This window comes from Podarcis vaucheri, assembly GCF_965113315.1.
Source record: "Podarcis vaucheri genome assembly, chromosome: 5".
Classification (NCBI taxonomy): domain Eukaryota; kingdom Metazoa; phylum Chordata; class Lepidosauria; order Squamata; family Lacertidae; genus Podarcis; species Podarcis vaucheri.
In genome coordinates, this window is record NC_138763.1 from 101,439,366 (window position 1) to 101,455,358 (window position 15,993).

The 15,993-nt window shown below is 44.7% G+C and overlaps 2 protein-coding genes across 3 annotated transcripts in view; one reads left to right on the forward strand and one right to left on the reverse strand.

Moving 5' to 3' along the window:
• The first annotated feature begins 948 nt into the window (after window positions 1-948).
• On the forward strand, window positions 949-8,851 carry TSPO (translocator protein). The gene is made up of 4 exons (XM_082223355.1): window positions 949-1,050; window positions 5,361-5,550; window positions 7,736-7,874; window positions 8,535-8,851. Exons 2-4 carry the CDS (start codon window positions 5,363-5,365, stop codon window positions 8,706-8,708), a joined length of 501 nt encoding a protein of 166 aa, XP_082079481.1. The 5' UTR covers window positions 949-1,050; window positions 5,361-5,362; the 3' UTR covers window positions 8,709-8,851.
• Window positions 8,852-11,414: 2,563 nt separating this feature from the next.
• The window catches only part of TTLL12 (tubulin tyrosine ligase like 12), a 28,150-nt gene continuing 23,571 nt past the window's right edge, over window positions 11,415-15,993 (reverse strand). For both annotated transcript variants that reach the window (XM_082223130.1, XM_082223131.1), the window contains exons 10-14: window positions 14,895-15,046; window positions 14,710-14,791; window positions 13,598-13,666; window positions 12,959-13,097; window positions 11,415-12,112 (exon numbers count right to left, since the gene is read on the reverse strand). In XM_082223130.1, coding sequence (XP_082079256.1) covers window positions 11,961-12,112; window positions 12,959-13,097; window positions 13,598-13,666; window positions 14,710-14,791; window positions 14,895-15,046 — 594 coding nt within the window. In that variant the 3' untranslated portion in view covers window positions 11,415-11,960. The remainder of the gene's footprint in view (window positions 12,113-12,958; window positions 13,098-13,597; window positions 13,667-14,709; window positions 14,792-14,894; window positions 15,047-15,993) is intronic.

Consider the following 15,993-nt stretch of genomic DNA (forward strand, 5'->3'; position numbering starts at 1 on the left):
GTCTTGTATAGGTAAAGGGACCCCTGACCATTAGGTCCAGTCATGGCCAACTGGAGTTGCAGCGCTCATCTCGCTTTATTGGCTGAGGGAGCCGGTGTACAGCTTCCGGGTCATGTGGCCAGCAGGACTAAGCCGCTTCTGGCGAACCAGAATAGCGCACAGAAATGCTGTTTACCTTCCTGCTGGAGCGGTACCTATTTATCTACTTGCACTTGACGTGCTTCCGAACTGCTAGGTGGGCAGGAGCTGGGATCGAAGAACGGGAGCTCACCCCGTCGTGGGTATTTGAACCGCCAACCTTCTGATGGGCAAGCTCTAGGCTCTGTGGTTTAACCCACAGCGCCACCCTTAGTCTTGTATACTATGCCATCAAAATAATTTTTTGGGACACACAACCAGAAACTGTATCCACGCCTCTTTTTAAGAGCTATTCTGCAGTTCATGACACATTGTTGCGAGAAGGGATTTTCAAATATGATAGATCTGAAGAGAAAAAGGAAATGAGACTCTCTTTGTCTCAAAGTAGACCTAATGTCAATGAGATGACCCGGCAAAAGCAAGCTCAGGCCTCTCACTGAAGTTTTCAGCCCTACTTAAGGCACCTGTATCTGAAGAAGTATCTGAAGAAGTGTGCATGCCCACGAAAGCTCATACCAATAACAAACTTAGCTGATCTCTAAGGTGCTACTGGAAAGAATTTTGTTTATTTTATTTCGATTAAGGCACCTGTGTATACAGTAACTGCATTCTGCTGCGGTTGATTCCTGTTCTCTTGCAGATGCATTGTGTTATACTTTCTGATGCCCCGTGATCCTATGATGAAACGGTTGCGTTCTGTGTTATAAATCAGGCGCTGCTAGGAGTGGCTTTTTTCTGTTTCCCAAAGCATTTCCAAAGCATCGAGATGGGCGCGCCCCCGGCTCCCTTCTCCGCCTCCCGCCCGCCCGCCCGCCCACTGGGCCGCTCCCTCGCTTCCTTTCCCACAACCCTTTCGCTTTCTCCAAGCAGCGAGGTCAGCGGAGGAAGCAGCAGCCGCAGCAGCAGACGCAGGTACGGGATCGGACGCCTTTGAGAGCGCTTGCTCCAGCAGATGCGCACTGAGAACTAGGAGCGTGGGCAGCTTCCCAGGACCTGTCGAGCTGGAAGGGATCCCCCGGTCATCTAGTCCAACCCCCCCTGCAATGCACGAACCTGCCACGTGGGGTTCGAACCCGCGACCTTGAGATTTAAGAGTTTCAAGGTCTCCCGACTGAGCCGTCCTGAACCTCTGCTTAAAAACCTCCAGGATCATAGGATAGGATAGGATAGGATAGGAATCCATATAAAGGCAAAGGCACGAGGAGTTGTGGCTAACTTGGGAAGGGCGTTACCCACAGCTTGCGAGGAAGGCCGGGGCTCCGCCGAGTCGGGCGCGCATCCCCGATGGTCCTCCTGTTGCCAGAGATATTGTTACCTGGCTGCCCTGAGCAGGTAACATAGTAACCGCTGAAAGGGCGGCGTGAAATCCTGGCAGCGCATCTCCCATCTAGGCGATCCCCACCTCCGCGGGCGAGCAAGTTTGTAGAAGTCAGCGACTGAAAAGGGAAGGCTGGAGAGATGCCGCCTGGTCTCCTCAGCTGCCAACATAGAAACTAAATAGGAGAAAGCAAACCCCACAACTTGCTGCAGAGGATGGGTTGGGGGGCTACTCCAGCTCCCCCCCTTCCAGGCTTCTCCTCAAGAGTAAGGAGTCCTCTAGCACCTCTGTATTGTCTAGAAAAATCTCTTCCATCCCCTCCTGGAGACTTGGAACAATTTGCCCAACGCCTTGATAAACCACAGCAATTGAATAAACAGCTGTATTTATAACTTGTTCAGAGTTTTTTTAGGGGGTGGGGGCAGTTACAGCAAAACAGCCCCCCATCACCCAAAACTAACTGCCTAGCACCCACGATTTAACTGGGCTACGGTCATTGGGGTTGAATCAATTGCATATTAGGGCTTTTTGGTGAGGTGTGCCTTTTCTTGAAAAGTTAACCTTGCTTTGGGTTCTTCTGCAATTCCACACTGGCTCAGAGCATTCAACAGGAGAGAAGCAACTTTATAACTCTGCCTCTGTTGTTGCCTTTTTAAGGCCAGGGCTCTAGAGGCCTTCATAGCTGTGTGTTAATTCACTGGATGATTTCTTTCAACACTTTGTTTCAGCAGCTGAATTTCTGCATGCCGTTCAGCTTTAAAGACACACGTTAGACAGCAGCTACCTTCACAACTGGGAGTCGGTACTTGGCTATAACAAAGCAAGTTTGCAAGCAGGAGTTGTAGGGGTTAAGTGTCTAAAGAAAGCCGAAACCTGACTGGTAGAGCAGGGTGCTGATTCTGACATGCTTAACTCCCACACTAGCCTGAAGCAGTTTTAAAAAATTTGAATGGAGTAGCATGGATTTCAATGATGATTTGCACTGGAGACTGAAAGTTATGACTGCCTGAATTTAATTTACAGGAGATTAAATGTTTTGCGATTATCGTTCTGTAGCAACATGTTTTACAGTCCTTTGGCAAATCTCCATGAAGATTTTTAGGGATGTCACCCTCTTCGGCCAGCACACCTGGCCCTGCTCTTCTCCCTTGGCCAGCACGGAATTCAGCAGATAAAGCTTTTCTTGGCCTGCAAGAAAGTGCTGAGAAAAAATCACATGTAAAATGTGGAGCTGCTATTAAAGGCCAGAAATAAAAGGAGGCAATCGGTTCACTTGCCACCTTTTGTTTCTGGTCTTGCCTGTGAGCCCTTAACAGTAGCCTAACTTTCTACCAGTTCAGTTTTTGGCATAGCTGTCAACTTTTCCCTTTTTAAAAGGGAAATTCCCTTATTCCGAATAGGATTCCTCGCAAGAAAAGTGAAAAGTTGAGAGCTATGGTTTTTGGTTGTTGAAGAAGTACTGGGGCTAAGGGATTAATAGGCCAAAGACCAAAATATTCTCCCTTATCCGATGAACAGTTAGAACATAGAAATGAATAAAAACAAATGTGAGGACACAAGGGACCAGAAAATGAAGTAATTTATCCTAACTCAGCAGAGTAGAGCTAAGGGGAGAGCGTGCAGTTTTCACTTCCTCAGGTCAGTTGTTGTTAGAATTTATATACCGCCCTATACCTGGAGGTCTCAGGGCAGTTCACAGAATCTCTGTGACCTTCTTATCGCAGCATGCTGGCCGGGGGGGGGGGGCACTTCACTTGCTAATTTCAAGCCTGCCAAGCGGCTGTTAAAGGCACATTATTTTTGGGTGGATTCTTAGTCCAGAATGAATTTCCCAACCTGCATAGACTTTCTTTGCTCCTGGAATGGTTAAAGTGTAGCAATTAACCCCTGCTATGTCCAGGGCTTGCCGATCGAAAGGTCGGCAGTTCGAATCCCCGCGGCGGGGTGCGCTCCCGCTGCTCGGTCCCAGCGCCTGCCAACCTAGCAGTTCGAAAGCACCCCCGGGTGCAAGTAGATAAATAGGTACCGCTTACCAGCGGGAAGGTAAACGGCGTTCCGTGTGCTGCGCTGGCTCGCCAGATGCAGCTTTGTCACGCTGGCCACGTGACCCGGAAGTGTCTCCGGACAGCGCTGGCCCCCGGCCAATAGATGTGAGATGGGCGCACAAACCCCAGAGTCTGTCAAGACTGGCCCGTTCGGGCAGGGGTACCTTTACCTTTACCTTTATGTCCAGTGAGGGATTCTTATCCAAATTAAGCAGATTCACTTAAATAAATGGATTTGGGTTGCTTGTCAATTGATTTCAGCCAGTCCACTTTGCAAATGAGCAACTTTGGGTGGTACCGTTACTTGGAGTGGGGGCAGCAGAAGCGGCTTTTTATTATACCCATTTTCTTCCCTCGTCCCACTTGAACTAGCTATTACAAAACGGAGTGAATGTGTAAAATGGCTGCAGTTCAGCCACAACCATTACATGGAGAGATTACATAAAAAGGGTGATAAGTTTTGCAAACATTATGAAACAAGTCCGATTTCACAGGACAAATTGATATGAGTGGAAAGGTCTCTACTTGTTAAACTGATCACGTCTCTTACTTTTGAAGCCACTTTTTTCCTGTTAGGCTTGTTGTAGAAGCATTGTAATAACTTACACAACCTCTGCCCTATTTTACCAAATGTATTATGTAGAGAGTTCAAATTACACTGAAGAGAGGAGGATGGGCGTTTTCCCTTAGCACATTTGCCTCCAGTAGGGAATTAATTCTCATTCCCGTGGTTGGCAGAGTCAATATCTTAAAAACCCCTGGCCCTGATGTTCCTGTGCCTTTCATAGTGAACCTGGATATAGAGAAATGAAACAATCAACATTTTTTCCTGGCATGGAGATAACATGATGGGAAGCATTTACTTTTTGCATGTTGGTCCGCTGCTGGTGTTGTAATAAATAAAAAAAATCCTAATTATTTGCACAAGCAATTTATTGACTATGGCAGGAAGGATAACCTAGTGAGGTACAGTGGAATCCTTACCATGTCAACTCAGAAGTATGTCCCATTGAATTCAATGGGGCTTCCTTCCAGGCAAGTGAGGTTAGGATTGCTGCCATAGAGCATGTCCAGAAATTCACGTTCATAAAACAGGTAGGTGGAGTATATGTGAACTCTGAGCTTTTTTTACCTTGCTGCACCCAAAAAGAGCCTTTTCTAAGTATGCTAAGCAACAGTTAGAACAATTAATTGGAACAAGTTATACGGGTTTCTGTAACACCTTCCTGTGTCTGATGCTGTTTATAAGGCTTGGCCTCCTCGCAGGTAATGCTTCCATTACCATATTTGCTGGAATACCTTTCTCCTGGGAAAGTTGCAACCTTCATCCTCTTCTTTCCACCTAAATCTAATTGAATCCCATTTGTACTTTTAAAAATGCTGAATTGTACACGCACACACACGGATTGGGTAACCACAGACAGCTCAAGGGGAGAGTAATAGTCCTGCTCTATTCTGCCACACCTGGAATTCTGTGTCCGGTTCATGGATGCTTTAGTTGAGATCCCTGCATTGCAGGGGGTTAGACTAGATGACCCTAGAGGTCCCGTCTAACTCTACGATTCTATGATTCTACATGTTTGGGACTCACCAATCAAACACTACAGAGTTTTCTGTATGAACTGAACACTGTTCAATAGAATCAGTTCCCCACCTTCAGTCTTTGGAAACCAGTTCAGGCGCCCAGTTTGTTGCTGCAGCAGGGCACAACCCTTCCTTGCTTTCGAACCCTCAGCCACCGGCACGCAAAGGCATATAGGCCCAACTATCACCTTTTCTGCACTGCTAATATTTTGTTGGTATTTGTGAAACTGCACTTTGCAAAGTCAACTCTCACCCAATTTGCATATTTGTTTCAGAAATGGAAGCGCTTCCCTCATGGGCTCCTGCTGTTGCTTTCACACTCTTGCCAAACGCCGGGAGCATTTGGGGAGCTAGGATTGTCAAGAAAGAACTGCCCACGTGGTATGAATCACTGGAGAAGCCATCTTGGCGCCCCCCCAACTGGGTTTTCCCACCTGTCTGGGGAGCATTATATTCGTCAATGGGGTATGTAGTCTTATATTTACAATATAGTTGTTTACAGTCTTTAAAAATATGTACACTAGGAAATCTGAACTTGCCTAAGTAAATCCTATCAAGCTCTCTTCTGGTTTTGGATATCTGAAGGGATTATGCCCATATTTTACCCTATGGGCTAAAAAACTTGCTTATTAAAAAGAAAATGAAAGTAGAGATTCTTAGCAACATGAAGTTTGAGAATTTTCATGCTCCTGAAGATTGTGGCAAAAGCTCATTTCCAGGTTTTTTTTAGCACTTGCACAGAGATGTAAAGTTTTGATGTCTGCAATCTAGAACCTAAGGGCACAGGCTGAGGTATGTATTACTTGGTATTAGACCTATAAATATACGTACCTATAAATAATGGTGGAGCAGGCACATTTGCTAGTACCAGTGCTGGGGTAGGTGCAGTTGCCCTGTATGACGCTGCCTTATGACGAGTGAGGCCATTGCTCCAGGTGCATTAGCATTTGTGTTCACTGACTGCTTTCAAACAGGTCTTTTCCAGCAATACTTGGAAATGCCGGGGATCAAACCTGGGTCCTTTTGCATGCAAAACGTGTGCTCTCCTGCTGACAGATGGGCCCTTTCTCCAATGCCACATGAGTCATAAGATAACTTAGTGTGGCATCACTGCTTCACCTTCTGACAGCACCCCTGACATTTGCTTGCAAGAAACAGCTTCCTCCACAGCTGCAGCTATAGTGTGGTTTGCAGCTGAGAACTTGCTTAGGGAATGGCTGTACAGGAAGTTAGGTAGCCTTGCCCCTCGGTATTTGCATACCTAAGCAATCAATGATAACAATGTTATTTTTTGTACCCTGCCCATCTGAATGGGTTGCCTATTAAAAGCAGGGATTTGAAACCCTGCCACTGGGACCTAGCTAGCAGGACAGGGAGGGGATCCCGTCTGTTTTGAACAGGTTGTTTCCGCAAAGTGTTTTCCACATTGTTCAGTGCCACCTGGTGGAATAGAATGCAAAAGCTAGTTTTCGCAAGCTAAGATTACACATCTTCTTCTTTGGCGATCACTCGTAGCCGAGTAAGATTGTCTTCCATAAACATGGTTTTAACAATGAGCCTGTAAGTGACTGTGGAGGCCAATTCTGGATCCACGTGTCCTTCCAGAGTGGGGACATTGGTTTCCGGGCAGAGTTGATCATGGTGTGGATTTGCCAAGCGTGCCTTCCTCCTAGCATGTTTCTCCCTTGTGTCCTGAGTTCGAGTGTCTTCAAAGTCCATGACACCTTTGGTAAAGGCTGGAGCACTCGCAGACAAGTGTTTCCAAATTGTTGGTGTTTATACTACATTTTTAAAAATTTGAATTAAGACAGTCTTTAAACCTCTTTAGACCACCAGCATTACGCTTTCCATTTTTAAGTTCAGAATAGAGTAGTTGCTTTGGAAGATGATCATCAGGCATCCGCACATGACCAGTCCAACGAGGTTGATGTTAAAGAATCATGTGCCAAATGTCGCATGTAATTGCACATTACACTTAAATGTAAAGGAACAGCCCTGCTGCTTGAACCACCTCATCTTTTAATGTATGCACATTTATTTCTTACGTCTCACATATGCAATATATTCCACCCTTCCTCTAAGAAACTCGTTTTTATCCTTATCAGAGGAGCCTGGCTGCAAATATCACTGAGCAAGTTTAAGGGCAAGTAGGAATTTGAGCTTTGGTCTCCTGATTTATGCCAACTGTCTTCACACTCTAATAAGCAAGACCTCCTTGGTTGTGACACTCCCAGTAATGGAATTTCTATTATCAATTTGTTGAAATGTTTTGGAAAGGTAGCAAGTTATGGTTAATAACGGAAGTTTGGGAAACATACATAGTTATGAAAAACATGGTGACATTAAGAATTGTGAGGAGTATTCAACTGATTGGGGGTGGGGTGGGTTATTTAGGATTATTGTGAACAGGTTTGTAAAATTTTATACACTTAATAGTTACAGTAACAGTGTGCAATATATAGGCATTTGTGGCTTTGTAGAGAAGGATAAGGAGACTTCAGTGTTCTCTAATGGGTCAGGACCCCTGGCAAGGTATGCAAGTATAAGCGTCTCATGACTTTTGCATTCTCAGTATGGAGTTTAGGATTTCTGTTAAAGTCCTCATGCACCCAGTCCATTTTCTGACAAATGACATTTTTCATTCTTTCAGATATGGTTCTTACCTCGTGTGGAGAGAATTAGGAGGCTTCAACGAAAAATCCCTGGTTCCCCTTGGGCTGTACGCAGGAAACCTGGCATTAAATTGGTCATGGGTCCCCATATTCTTTGGAAAGCACCAAACAGGCTGGGTAAGTGGGGGAATACTCTGTGTCAGTCCATGCCCTTGTGGCTTAGAGCAGTGGTTTGCCAGCTTTCAGCCTTAAGGGAATTCTTTCAGCAATAAATTACCCGCTGGGAAACTTGTATGTGTTGGAGAGTTGTCAGAGGAATGCTTATTTGTTTTTAATTAATTTTAAAGCATTTTTAACTGCTTAATATTTATAAATCGCTAACCAGTATAGAAAAATACAATCCAAAAGCAACATTCAACAATAATGGGGTCCAGTTTTATGAGTCCCGTGAAGTCTGGCCAGAAATCTGACTTTCAGAGACATCTGAAGTTGCTGACGGATGACCCTTCATGTATGGCAGAGGGAAGAAGAGTCCGCTGAGCAGAATTCCCACAATAAGGACTTGGGAATGTGAGCAATAATGAGCACAGATCATTGTTGGCATGGTCAACCAAAATCCCTGGAGCTTTGGCCATTTGACTTTTTGCTTTACAAAAGCCCATGGATATTTGGGTATGTTGCTGTTAAAGGGGTCAAGTACTACATTGGGTAAATGCCGTGTAATCAGCACAAAAACAAGGCAAAGGGGTGTGTGGCAGAAGTTGCAGTTCTTTGTAGCCCTCTCTGCTCTGGGATCCCATGAAGCACTCATTTTAACGTCATTCATTTCTTTTTCAGGGGCTGGTGACTCTATTGCTCACCACAGGAGCAGCAACAGCTACAACTACTGTCTGGTACCATGTCAACAAAACAGCAGCATATTTGATGTACCCTTATTTAGCCTGGCTAACTTTTGCCTCTGTGCTGAACTATCGTATCTGGAAAGACAATCGCAATAAGAAACACCTGTAACACACATTTTTCCAGGGCTTTTTTTTTTTAAAGAAACATTTTCTAAGTTGGATTCCAATTCCACCACCCCGGTGCTTAAACCATATGCTGTCTCAGATTTATTGCTTAATAAATCTAATAAACTTCAGAAATGGACCCAGAAATCGTGATTATTAATGTATTTGTAGCCAGGCTGTCCTTAATTTGGGATCTGCACTTGGCAAGGTTTAGAATAGAATCATAGAATCATAGAGTTGGAAGAGACCACAAGGGCCATCGAATCCAACCCCCTGCCAAGCAGGAAACACCATCAGAGCACTCCTGACATATGGTTGTCAAGCCTCTGCTTAAAGACCTCCAAAGTAGGAGACTCCACCACACTCCTTGGCAGCAAATTCCACTGTCGAACAGCTCTTACTGTCAGGAAGTTCTTCCTAATGTTTAGGTGGAATCTTCTTTCTTGTAGTTTAGATCCATTGCTCCGTGTCCGCTTCTCCGGAGCAGCAGAAAACAACCTTTCTCCCTCCTCTATGTGACATCCTTTTATATATTTGAACATGGCTATCATATCACCCCTTAACCTCCTCTTCTCCAGGCTAAACATGCCCAGCTCCCTTAGCCGTTCCTCATAAGGCATCGTTTCCAGGCCTTTGACCATTTTGGTTGCCCTCCTCTGGACACGTTCCAGTGTGTCAGTGTCCTTCTTGAATTGTGGTGCCCAGAACTGAACACAGTACTCCAGGTGAGGTCTGACCAGAGCAGAATACAGTGGCACTATTACTTCCCTTGATCTAGATGCTATACTCCTATTGATGCAGCCCAGAATTGCATTGGCTTTTTTAGCTGCCGCGTCACACTGTTGGCTCATGTCAAGTTTGTGGTCAACCAGGATTCCTAGACCCTTTTCACATGTACTGCTCTCAAGCCAGGTGTCCCCCATCTTGTATTTGTGCCTCTCATTTTTTTTGCCCAAGTGCAATACTTCGATTTAAAACTGACACACCTACGTATGCCTAATTGCTTGCTCATCACAAGAGAGTTTGCAGTCGGATTATGAGCTGTCTTCATTCGGAAAGCACTGTGTTTGAGGCGGATGCACATTTGACCTGCAGATGCAGCCTTCTGGTAGCCACACACACTGGTGAACTAGCCTAAAGAATAGCGCTGTAGAAAGTCATGGAATTCTTGAGCTTCAAGTTCAAGAAGTTCTTCCTGCTGAGATTTTATAGCGAAACTATAGACCTTTTCTTTAACTTACCTTTAATAGAAAAATATATTGTGTATTTGAGTCTCTCAGCCTACTTAGGAAACTCTTTGGGCTTCCTAAGAGCTGGGTAGAAACTCTTGATGAGACTTGTTGATGCTATAAACAAAGCAGATACCGGCCAGCCAGACTTGGGTGGAAGGAGCGCATCCAAGCATTAGAAATGGGAGTATGAATGTAAGAACAGACCGGCTGCTGGATCCGTCCAATGGCTCGTCTGGTCCAGCATCCTGTTCTCACGGTGGCCAACCAGATGCCTGTGGGAAACCTGCAAGCAGGATGTGACCACGACAGCACTCTTCCCCTCCTGCAGTTTCTAGCAACTGGTATTCAGTAGTGGAAGAAGACGCTATCAATCAGGGATATGAAGCAATGTAATGGCACCTTATCTGGCAAAGAGAGTGCTGGCAGAAATCAGCATTTTAAAACCTGCAGCTCAGTAACAACCAATCCCTTATATTCCCATCTAACGCTGCTTCACAGTAAGTGCTCATGCCAGATGTGGCACTTTTAGAGATGGACAAACAAGACCAGAGCATAACAATTTGTCAAGGGGCTGAGCTAACAGGCAACCTGATTCTAGCCCTACGTAAAACCAGCGAGACAAGACTGTTTCAAGGCAAAACTTTTTTTTACTTTGCTGCCATACTGGAGACCCCACTGCAGGGAAGAAACACTGTACAGTGGTGCCTCGCAAGACGAAATTAATCCGTTCCGCGAGTCTCTTCGTCTAGCGGTTTTTTCGTCTTGCGAAGCAACCCTATTAGCGGCTTAGCGGATTAGCGGTTTAGTGGCTATTAAAGGCTTAGCGGCTATTAAAGGCTTAGCGGATTAGTGGCTAAAAGGCTATTAGCGGCTTAGCGGCTTAGAAAAGGGGGGGGGGCGAAAAAAAATTGGAACACTCGGAAGACGTTTTCGTCTTGCAATGCAAGCCCATAGGGAAAATCGTCTTGCGAAGCAGCTCAAAAACGGAAAACCCTTTCGTCTAGCAGGTTTTCCGTCTTGCGAGGCATTCGTCTTGCGGGGCACCACTGTATTACGGAGGGACATTTTATCTGGCTGGAGTTGTCCAGCTGGCAGAAGATGGGCTGTGTTAAGCAAGAGATGGAAGTCTGTTTGCTGCTTTAAAACACATGTACTCCTGTCACAAGGTGAATTCTTAACAAATATTTTTGAACCACCATCCCTGTTGGCAAAAGCAGTGCTGCAACTCAAATACATTAAGAGCTCATTAAAAGGGAGGGCAGCAGTCAGGCAAAGAATGAACATGTAAAGATGATGCTTGCTTCTTTTTTTAAGGTGTGGGGGGAGGCAGGAGGGGAAGGCCAGTGGCTGAACCATTTTATTTGCTAGAATAAAGAATGGAAATATTGGAAGCAAGCAAGGTTTATGCTGCAAAACAAGGAAGCTGAAGTGACTTCTCAAAGACCTGATACACCAAGAAACAAAAATTACAGATGCTCTTGTGTTATTTCAAAGGCAGTTTCTGGTATTTGTGGGGACATAGTTTATTGAAATTCTGCAGGCATAGGAGCCAGCTATGGCTTTCAAATAATTTGCTACATATTCATCTGTAAAACAAAGCCTTTTAAGATGCGGGAGCACAATGGTCTTAAGAAAAACAATGGCCTCAGTAAATCTGCAGCAAGTTATAAAAACACAAAGGACATAGGGAAAAGCGTACAGATACTTCTTTGTAACCAACAAAATATACCAACTACTGAGAAAAAAATAATAAATTGATACTGCACTTCTGTGAGCATCAGAATGCAATAAAAACATACACTTTGTGAAAGTGAACTAGCGATAAAGTAACTGAGACAGGCAAGAAAGTAAAAAAAAAATTTAAAAAATTAAGGCAACCCAGACAGCTGCTTACAAGCATGTTCCACCTGATTGATTAGATTTCTGTCTTGATTGCCAGTACAGGAAAGATTCTTGCATAAGCAGCTCATAGAACTGAAATTATAAGCATCTCACTGTGAAGCGCAAAATAGCCAAGACAAGCCCTAGACAATGGCAGTCACATGGCAATCCTTGGCTTCGTCCAGGAAGAGGGTGCTGAACACATCGTTGAAGAAAGTCGGGTGATACCTGCAGGCTCTCTCGCAGTCAGGGTTAAAATTCACCTCCAGAATCTGAGGCTGCATAAACCGTTTGCCTGGAAGACAGACAGAGATCACGTAGTTTTATTGAGATACGCATGGTAAACACAAAGAGGCTTCCCCAACATGGAACACACCTTCTCCTCTTACCCTTAGCATTTGCGTAGCATCTTGGACTGCTCTCAGAGGACCCTAATGAGGAGCCCTCCTGCTGGAGGAAGAGGAGGAGGCCCAAGGGCACCGAGAGATGGGAACTTCTCCAGGTGGCAGGATGGTGGGTGGTTGCCCAGAGAGGAGGGCCAGGCAGAGAAAGAAAGCTTCCCACCTGCTGCACATCCCAGTTTATTAACTTGCACTCCAGGAGACCCTTTCAGCTGGCAGTGAAGAACTTTTTCAGTATGAACCCCTTTACACACAACGTTTGAAGACTCGCTGCTCTGAAACGCAGCAGTATCTTTCCATTTATAAGTGAAAAGGCCTTTGTCCAAAAAGCGACCCCTTTAAAGGCAATCCCAGGAAGTGCTGAAAAAGGTTCTGCTCTTTAGCTACACCAAAGCTATAATGGCCACTAATAAAAGCAATTAAATCTCTTTTCTGGTTTCCCAAATTTCTGAAGAGCCCTAAAAATACAGTGGTGCCTCGGGTTAAGTACTTAATTCATTCCGGAGGTCTGTTCTTAACCTGAAACTGTTCTTAACCTGAAGCACCACTTTAGCTAATGGGGCCTCCTACTGCCACCAGAGCACGATTTCTGTTCTCATCCTGAAGCAAAGTTCTTAACCCGAGGTAATATTTCTGGGTTAGCGGAGTCTGTAACCTGAAGTGTATGTAACCTGAAGCGTATGTAACCCGAGGAACCACTGTATGCAATACAAAAAGGACAAGACAGAAGAAGAAATTACCGTTGCTGGATGTATCCCACTTAAGCATCAGGTCAATGGCATAAACGGCTCGTGAGGACGGATAATCACAGATGCCAAGTGGCGCAGGCTTTGCACAAGCAGCTTGGAACAGTTCAGCAAATGCCTTGAAAATATCGTCCTGGCAACAACAAAAAGTCACATTTACAATAAATGCAGGTGTAAGAGCAACAAACTTTAACATTATTTCCTGAGGGAATTTGACTGGAGATGGCGGGGAATGAAACCCAGACCCGTTTCACACAAAGCATTAGGCTCTCGGACTAAGTTGAGACTCCTTCCTTTTGCTCAACTCAAACACTTGTCAAATAATAACAGAAGCATTTGAAAGGGAGGCAGTGATTGAGTCTAAGCGACCTTACTGATGACTATTCCTGCCAAATTAGCACTAGACACAGGATGCAACCATGTGAAATCTTGAACCACTACTGAAGCCACAGGGGGGAAATAATCTCAGTACGTATAATTAGAATCAACTGTGGCCCATTTTATGGAGTAATGACCTATGTGTGAGAGACATAATCATGATAATAAAGCAATCTATGGCAGAAAAATGAAGCTCTGGTAATTTTTTACCACTGGGAGAAAAAAAATTAAATTACTGAATCACAGGTGCCTTACTTGCACAGATTTCCAAGAATGCTCAGGATACTGTTTCTCAAAGAGAGGGATAAATTCATCATAGTGGATCTGAAAAAGAAGAGACCATTTGGTTAGCAAGGTATTCTTTTAAGCATGATCACAAAACTTTACCAATTTTCACCTCTGTCCTCCTTACAACACCTCTGCAAGTTAGGATCCAGTTCTTGCAATTTTACGTCCCATATTTGAAGGCTGCTTTCTCTCCCACACCCCATTCTGAATACTCTTGTCGTAAGAGCCCATAAAACTTAAGTCTCCAAGGGAAACTGTCAACCTCAGAAGGTGGAGGGTGAACTCCAGAGATGGGGAACCTGCACTCCAACAATATAGGTGCAACGCCCATCACTCTTGTCAACTGGGGCTGATGGGATTTGGAAATCCCTTCCCTGGAAATATGGAGGCTCACATAAGGCTCCATTAAATAGGTGAAAAGCAAGGCTGGCGCTTGCATGAAGCAGGGCGAAGTGATTTGCCTCAGGTGCCAGATCCACCCTGTCATTGTGCCACTGCCGGCCTCATCGGTGCAGTTGCAGTGGCCGGGTATTGCATTTATAATCCTGCATTTGCTCCAGGCAGCCTATGGGAGTTTCCAGGTGCCCCCGCCCCACAAAAAATTCATATGTGTTTAGTTAGCTTTGGTAGGGTTGTTGCAGAAGGTGGCTTCAAATTTATCATTACAGTCATACTTAGGTTGTTGACCGGAATCCGTTCCGGAAGTCCATTCGACTTCCGAAAACGTTTGACAACCAAGGTGCAGCTTCCGATTGGCTGCAGGCGCTTCCTGCACGGAATCGGAAGCTGCATCAGATGTTCAGCTTCCGAAGAACATTCGCAAACTGGAACACTCACTTCTGGGGTTACAGCGTTCAGGAGCCAAAACGGACGAGTACCAAGGCATTCTGGATCCAAGGTACGACTGTAATTTGTTGTTTATTACAATTCTATCCCACCCTTAATTCCCCAAGAAGCCCAGGGTGTCAAACAACCATGTAGCCACTGGGCTAAAGGGAGTCAGGGGGTGTTGGGCCACATTTCAACCCATCACACCATCTGGTCCACCAAGCTCTCCTTTTCCTGTATAATTTACTCACCTGTTTTAACGAGACTCCAGAAGCATAGTTCATGACTGTAAAATGCTTCTCATAATCATCCAAGTCATCAAGTGAAAATGCTCTGAAAAGGAAAAATGGATGAAATACAACATTCATTCTTCATAAAATTCAGCAATGCCACAAGTCCAACCCTTCTCAATGCGTGGTAGAAGCTGCCTTCTTACCTATTTGAGAACCGTAGCCAAAACACATCATAAACATACAGTCGGAGTGGCTTAACTGATCGCAACAACACAATGTAACGGATGTCAAATTTAACTAATCCCACATCTTCAAGAAAGAACAACACTGGGTTCTCAATGTACTTGGATACCACCTGAAGACAGAAGAATAAGAAACCCCAGGTCAGACAATTTCAACTTTGTACTTCAAATATTTGTACCTCTCCTTCTGGCCAATGTTGGGCCCTCAAAGCAGCTTACAATTACAACTTGTGTAAAAAACTGCAACACGATTAAGAATAATTGTGAGATCAACCACTAAAAGCAAAGTGAAGGTGCTGCACACACAACAGTGAGAGTATCCAATCTCCCCACCTCACAATGAACCTGCCAAATGTAGACCTATCTCTTTTCAGGCATAGATATATCACCTGAATATATCACCAAGTATCACCAGAAATTATGAAAACAATTTGATGTAAGATTACCTGGTTGCCTTGGGCTGCAAAAGGGTACAGTGGTGCCTCGCAAGACGAAAAGAATCCATTCTGTGATTCTCTTCATCTAGCGGTTTTTTCGTCTTGCGAAGCAAGCCCATTGAAGGATTAGCGGATTAGCGCTATTAGCGGCTTTTAGCGGCTTATCGGTTTATTGGATCAGCTGATAAGCAGCTTAGCGGCTTAGAAAAAGGGGGGGGGAGGGAAAAAAACCAGCAGGAACTCGCAAGACATTGTCATCTTGCGAAGCAAGCCCATAGGAAATTCGTTTTGCGAAGCACCTCCAAAACGGAAAACTCTTTCGTCTTGCGAGGCATTCGTCTTGCGGGGCACCACTGTACGTAGATACTTGAGTTGAAAAAGGTGTGCATTAAAAATTTAATGCTGTAAACTGAATAACCAGTCTAGGAAGAAGGAGCAAAACACTTCTTGATGTTTATACCTAAGTGGTATCTTACTTCTCAGCAAACAGTGTGGTAGCTAAGGCATAAAGTGGCAATTATCCAATGTTTATTACCGTCAAAAATGTACAGGCATATGGGCTGAAAGAAGCCACTGGAAAAACACTTCAAATGTTGCAATGCAATGACCACTGCTAAACATTG

Coding starts and splice junctions, on each gene's coding strand:
- TSPO (XM_082223355.1), top strand. CDS start 5,363: ATGGAAGCGCTTCCCTCATGGGCTCCTGCTGTTGCTTTCACACTCTTG. Junction 5,551..7,735: donor GCATTATATTCGTCAATGGG/GTATGTAGTCTT, acceptor TCATTCTTTCAG/ATATGGTTCTTACCTCGTGT. Junction 7,875..8,534: donor GAAAGCACCAAACAGGCTGG/GTAAGTGGGGGA, acceptor TTTCTTTTTCAG/GGGCTGGTGACTCTATTGCT.